Source organism: Anarrhichthys ocellatus, unplaced genomic scaffold, assembly GCF_004355925.1.
Source record: "Anarrhichthys ocellatus isolate YVR2014 unplaced genomic scaffold, GSC_Weel_1.0 scaffold31, whole genome shotgun sequence".
In the NCBI taxonomy this organism is placed as follows: Eukaryota; Metazoa; Chordata; class Actinopteri; order Perciformes; family Anarhichadidae; genus Anarrhichthys; species Anarrhichthys ocellatus.
Window position 1 is genome coordinate 2,295,929 of NW_022280061.1, and position 6,715 is coordinate 2,302,643.

At 41.1% G+C, this 6,715-nt stretch overlaps 1 protein-coding gene across 1 annotated transcript; it reads right to left on the bottom strand.

Annotated features, from left to right (window-relative positions):
* Window positions 1–638: 638 nt before the first annotated feature.
* LOC116392884 (GTPase IMAP family member 7-like) lies at window positions 639–4,179 on the bottom strand. The gene is made up of 3 exons (XM_031864701.1): window positions 4,081–4,179; window positions 3,815–3,886; window positions 639–2,814 (listed from the first exon to the last, which is right to left on the bottom strand). Exons 1-3 carry the CDS (start codon window positions 4,088–4,090, stop codon window positions 1,883–1,885), a joined length of 1,014 nt encoding a protein of 337 aa, XP_031720561.1. The 5' UTR covers window positions 4,091–4,179; the 3' UTR covers window positions 639–1,882.
* Between the last annotated feature and the right edge of the window lie 2,536 nt (window positions 4,180–6,715).

Here is a 6,715-nt window from a genome sequence, read left to right on the forward strand (position 1 = left end):
CATGTACGAAGAGGCCCAGAGAAAGAAGAGTTTGAAGGAACGGTGGAACAGATGGGCAGGCTATATGAACACTGCCAGTAATCAGTTGATTGTGGCAGCAGTCGTCGTAGCTGCAGTTAACGCCCCTGTAGTTGGTGCCTCTGCAGCAGCTATATCCATGAGACCAATTTTAATGTTAACTGGTGCAGGTATTTCTAAAGCCATCGAGCGGTGGATAAAACCTAAAACAATAGACAGCTGAGACACTTGTGAGGTCATAACTTTGATTGTCTTTTCACATATTGTTTTGCATTACTTACATGCAGACATTAGTCACAGCTTACCTGCTTTGAATGATAAATTAACCTTCTAAGAACAATCTTTTAAATGTTGATGCTTTACACTCTAACCCTGAATATCATTCTGTGTGGAGAACACTATTCTAATTGTTCTGTTTGATTTGTGAGAATATAATAAAACAATGTGACAAGTGCTTCAAAAGGTTTCGTTTGTTTTTGTACCAAATTCTTTATTAGATGAAGATCTCAGTTGTGAAAGCAAGAATTCTCACAAAAGCTTCCAGAGCTACTCACTGTTGCCTGTTCGGCATTAAGAGCAAGAAGCACTTACACTCTCAGTATGTCTGCATGGTTGCATTCCATACGGACAAATGTGAAACTATGTTGTTTGCTAATTTATCTGATCACATTTGACTTTAGATTGACACTGAACCTTAATCTTTGAACTTTCAGATGTTCAGTTGCAGTGCGTTTCATGCATTTATTGTAAACGCTTGTCAAATCCAGTGACCACTCCAGGCATGAAAGGCATTAATTGTTTAGCGTGAATGTCTCACCTATAACGTGTTTTATTTAATAAGCATCAAGGCAACAGCTCCAGCTTTTAATGTGATATAATGAATATCAAATCATCACAAATGGGAAATACTGCATGTCGCAAAATGTAAATGTTATGCTACATTTATGCTTTTATTTAAATGGAAATACAGTATTGAATATCTTCCACCTCAATATCCAATTTGAGTCTTTGAAAACACGACCCACGTCTGCCCTCTACTGGACAAAGAAGTAAACCTGGGGAGATATAAAATATAGAAAAATATATAAAGCCACACAGAGAGGAGGTTGCCTTTCTCGGGTTAAAATCTTGAATTGATGGATGCAAATCTGAATTATTTTTAAATATGTAAAGAAAAAACACTACTTAACTTGTACAAAGAGAACTAGCATTTAAAAGGTAAAGTATACTCTGATCAATATGTGGTTGACTCAGACTGGCCTCCAGCTCATCATTTCAAAGCCTTTTTGCTCATTGTGTTGTAGATGTTGTGTGCAGGTGGCTGGCAGGGATGTGCTGGCAGCAGAGTGAGAGGTTTGCTGTGTTAACAATGCCTCCTCAGTGAAATGTGATCGGCCAGCGGACGTTTATCATTGTCTCTGGTTTCCTTTAGGGAAGTGCGCTAGTAGTGTTACTAATAATAATGCAAGGCCATCACAGTTTAAATAAGGAACAGCAGGAAATCTGCATCAACATTCTATTTGAGCAATTATCACAAGTTATGAAAGTATAAACTGTGCAACATTCTAACATTTATTTGGAATCTCATAATCACGATGTGGCTTTCATGTACAAGCTCCAAACGATGAATGAGTGAAACAACAAAAAGAAAAGGCATTTCATACCGTTTCTTTACTGTCAGCATTAAAATCACATACTTCTGTTATTGCAATGTTGTGTCAAAACTTTATCATTTCGGAAGCAGAATGCAGGAAAGGCCAAAACATCACCATTCACTGATGAGCTGTAAACAGTACATAGTAATGTGTGCAACACTCCCACTGTATATTCAGGGTCACATACTGCAGATGTCCTGGTCATGTTGTTATACTGGAACAGATGCTTTGGCTTTGCATCTTATTTCCTTCCATAAGCAAAAGGCAGCTAAACCACAAAGCACCCCCAAGAGGAGCACAGGAGCTCCTAGAGCCAAAGCCACCGTGGTGTTGGCTCCCACGGCTATAACCACCCCGGCTACCACCAGCAAGGCAGCAGCAGCCGAGGCCACACGTATATTCTTTCTCTTCACCCTTTTCTCCTTGTTTCTCTCTTTCTCTTTCTTCTCCCTCTCTGCATCCCACATTTTCTTCTCCTCCTCTTTCTTTTCTTCCTCCTCTTGTTTCTTCCGCTCCTCCTCCTCTCTCAGCTTCCTCTGGGCTTTCTCATACAGCTCATTGGTGTAGTGCTTCCCCCCGTTATCCTGTACCATTTCCTTGATCATGTTGATCAGCTCTTTGACCTGTACTCGGTCCTCTGCGTCGTTGTTGTTGAAGGCGTGGTACCTGCGTCCAAATGTAATAGAGAGTCTCCGCAGCTCCTTGCACTCCTTCAGAGCATTGTCAGCTTTGGCCTGATCTTTGCATGTAAACAGCATGATAGTGTACATGGAGGCGTCGTCTCCGAAGTTATCCTGGATCCACTTCACAGCGTTTCTTTCCTCCTCGGTGAACCGTACCCCGAGCCTGATCACCAGCAGGAAGGCGTGAGGGCCGGGCACCGACATCTTGACGCACTCCTCGATTCTGGTTTTTAATTCTTCCTCTGTGATGCCTGTATCAAACAGACCTGGAGTGTCGATCACCTGGACTACGGTCCCGTCCACTTCCCCGTTCTGTGTCGCACAGTGTTGGGTCACAGACACAGGGCTCGGGTCCTCTTTGAAGGCGGCTCTTCCAAGGATGGTGTTTCCTGACGCACTCTTGCCTGACCCAGTCTTGCCCACCAGGACTATCCTCAACCCTCCGGACAAATGCAGAGCTGTAACAGCAGAAGCACAATGAATGCAGAGCACAACTCAAAAGTGAATGCTTTCTTTCTTTCTTTTTCTAGTCAGCAGTGAGTGTTTTCAATCACTTGCTAAGATTGCGAAAGACCTGTTTGAATGGTGTATCTCCCGCTTGTTTAAATAACTTGCTATATCTTTTTAGCTGATTTGTGTTGAGAAATTTCTGTTTTTTTTGTATTGTGTACAAGCATGAGGAAGCACAACTTATCGACAGTTGGTGGCAGTAATGTGCAAGAAGTAAAGCCTATGTGCCAACAAAGGCAAAAAGAATGCTTCAAGCAGGCAAACATGGTGGTGAACCACGGATGTAGCAAGAGACAACAGCGTTACGCCGCCAGCCAGCAAATGAGGTTGATTATTGATTATCATGGAGGTAAAACTTTAACCTAAAAAAGATATCTTTATGTCTGTGACGTCATTCCAATGTTAAGTCTATGTGTTGAGTGTGACCACGCAGACGGGGCCAGCAGGAGAAACACTTAACTCCGTGCGCTTGGCTTAGTGATTTTTGTTCAAATGACTGGCCGCCATCCTTCAGTTCAGTGATTCAGATCTTAAAACACATGTATGATGTAAATATTGCATAATTAAAAAATATTATAAAAATCAGCAGTGCAAGTGTTTGAGAAGTAAGGAATTCAAGTGTACACACAGTGTGTTTTTGGTGAGAAACACTGAATGTAGACATGACTTTCTTAAACATATTTAATTTGGTTTTAATAAAGGTTTGTGCATTTTTCCGATAACCCGTCAAAACAGATAAGCTACAAAGATTGAGCGAGTTATACCAGAGAAGAATAAACACCAGACAAAAGGATGTTTTACAACCATGCAACCCCAAATGTGTTACTGATCAAAAAGCATTAATAGTCCATGTATTTACGTTAATAAAGCCATTAGTAATGGCCTAGGTAAAGGGTTCCATTGTTAGAAGGTGGTAAACAGATATAGAGAGACAATGAATGAGCATACCGTCAAAGTTATTCAGACCACACCCATCCGACCGAGGTAGAGTTTTCTGTTTCTTTTCTCGCAGAGGTATTGCTGTGATATGAAATCATACCATAGAGACACACAAAAAATACACTATTAGCCAATGACATCATTATCAAGGTCTACGTTTTTACGATTTCCCTCTTGTGCCCTTTCCAGCGTCACAGTGTCACAGTAAGTGTCACTTCTTACACAATCCAAAAGATCACCTCTGTTTTATTTTAAAGTCAGATAGGTTGTCTTACCTTCGGCCATTACTTCAGATTTATATTTTCCAGTTCCCTCGTGGCCAAATGCGTTGTTCCAGGCCCGAGTTGTGAACTCAGACAAGCTCTGTGGCTTCACTTTCGACATTCGTGTTCTGGGAAATTTCTGGAAGCCTGGCCTTTGCTCAGGGGGCTTCCTATTTCCTTGTATTGTCTTTAGTTTACATCTGAAAATGTGCATCCCCAAAGAGGCTGTCCACAGCTCTGTGAATAGGTTTGTGTATGGGCATGGCTGCTGTGTGTACCACAACACGAGGAGAGCATCCAAGCTCTTTATAATTGATAAACATTGTCTTAGTATAACCACATTACCTTTTAATCTTTAAAAAGTGTTCTGCCTATATCTGCCATTACTAATACAGATGTGTATTTATCCGTCTTCAATCCAGATGTTTCTGATATGGTTTGTATTTGGTGTCCTGAGTAGCATTCCAAGATGTAGTTAACAGGATCTATTTCCTGTTTCAGCCATTGTATATTGCCTCTTCTCTTCCATATTTTTGTCACAGGTACCTCAACTACATAAACATATCTATGGTGCATTTAAAGGTCAAAGTGCTCCACTCTCTCTTCTCTGATCCTCTCTTCCTCAAGTTTCTCCTGGTACACCTCATTGGTGCTGAACAGGCTAAACCAGCAGAGGTTAATAATAGAGACCAACACCTGGTGGCAGGTGTGTTTGTGTGTGTGTGCTTGTTCCACCATTATCATTTAAATTCTCTATCACTTGCGTGACAAGCCAACGGCTTCCATTCATCTTTATCTCCGTGGCATGATCTCGCCCCAGCTGCCTTGAACTGACTGATTGAACTGTTGACAAGCACTACTCTCCGTACACTCGGTGCAGACACGCTTACACTCCCACCTCATGTTTGAAGTCATAGAAAGACCTAAAACGTTGGTGATGACATTAGTAGTGGATGTGCTGATCCTACACTGGTTGTGTGCATCAGGAGACCCAAATTCATAGTAGAGACTTTTTCCAAGATGTAGGTTTTACAAACTAGCCAGACAAGTATATTTTCATACAACATACTGTATGAGTCTCAGTGGGCAGCATCAACATCACTTCCCAACCCAAACCAAGGTCTCCACAAAATGAGGAAAACTCCTTAAAACACCGTAGAACATCAGTGAAAAGGGAAGATAAGAGAAACATGGTTCACATTGACAAATACTGGACAGAAAGCTGTAACAGTTAGCACAAGTACAATATCCATTCATCTTCCTGCTGAGCTTGTAGAGTGTGAATAACTAAACGCAAAGCTATGCATCAGGTCTGTAGAACTGGTGGGTTGAGATGCTGAGCTGCCTCAGCAGAATAACAATCTTTCCTGTGAAGGACAAGTAGAGAAACAGCGTCACGTTTCAGGAGTTCACCTAGAAAGAAGCCTGTTGTCCTGCTTGTGTGCATGTACCATGTGTGTGTCAGAGAAACAGACAGACAGACAGAACAACAAGAACATAATTTGAATCCTCCGAGGCTCAGAGGCTGGAGTGTTTGCCTCTGTGTGTGTGTGTGTTTGTTTGTGTGTGTTGTTTTACTGATTGCTTTAACAAAGGCGTCAAGTGTCACTGCACGCGCAATAAAGTGGTTGGGGCCACACAGGAGTGTAATTGGCTCAGATTTCCTGCAGTGTGAACTTCCGATCACGCGACAGCAGAAAAGCAAAGTTTAGACGCTGCAGAGGCAGAAAACATAGAAGGACAAACTATTATCAATATGTCAAGAAACATAACATTAACTCAGAATAATTCAAACAAACAGGCAATAATAATAATGAGGAAAAGAAATGTATGAAAATAAAGTGTGAGTTTATCTTTAGTGGATGTGACTTCATCCTGCTCTTTGATTTGTGGAGGTTCACACCAACCCAAACTCATTATCGGACATTTTACATTCAACAAACACATTTGTCGTCTTCATCCTAAAATACTCTTGTAATGTTAGAAGTGAAGATTACAGTGTAAGTTTACCAGAGTTTTGTTAGACCAAAATAACAGTCTGATTGTACATGTTTTCTTATGTTACAGGACTAACAAAGCAATTCAATGAGCAATGCTCTTACTTTCTCCTATGTCTTCTACATGGATTATTAACTGGTGACGTTTGGCCTTGGTAGGTTTAATCTCAATCATTTTGCACAATACATATGCATATACATGCATATAGCCATCAATGCATATTCAGGACCACTATTAGAGTTTTCTTGTTTAAAATCAAAATGAAATGTCTCTGAGCCTCGGCCTCACCTCGGTGCGGCTTGCATTGTTCTGTGGCTTTCAGGCGTTTTTATTTGGCACCCAAACAGAGCTCTGTGAGTAAAGAAACGACTTTCACTTGTTGTTGTTTTCAGAATAACGCACATGAGATCTCGCTCGTGACATCGTGTGATTATCACGTTTAATGCGTAAAGAAGATATTTAAGAGTTGGCACTTTGTTCACTATTTTTAGGTGACAGCGTGGGCGCGTAGCGCTATTAATCCATTTGACATTGCATTGTGTAATTGTATTAACTTTTTACAAATGCTGCTGGCGGGGATCATGTGAGGTCTAATGTGAAGCCCTAGTGGTCTGAATATAAACTCACAAGCAGTGGCCATGGAAACGCT

Excerpts from the sequence above, each read along its gene's own strand:
- LOC116392884 (XM_031864701.1), bottom strand. Across the intron at positions 2,815-3,814 it reads TGGTCTGAATAACTTTGACG|CTCTGCATTTGTCCGGAGGG; the intron begins GTATGCTCATTC and ends CTGCTGTTACAG.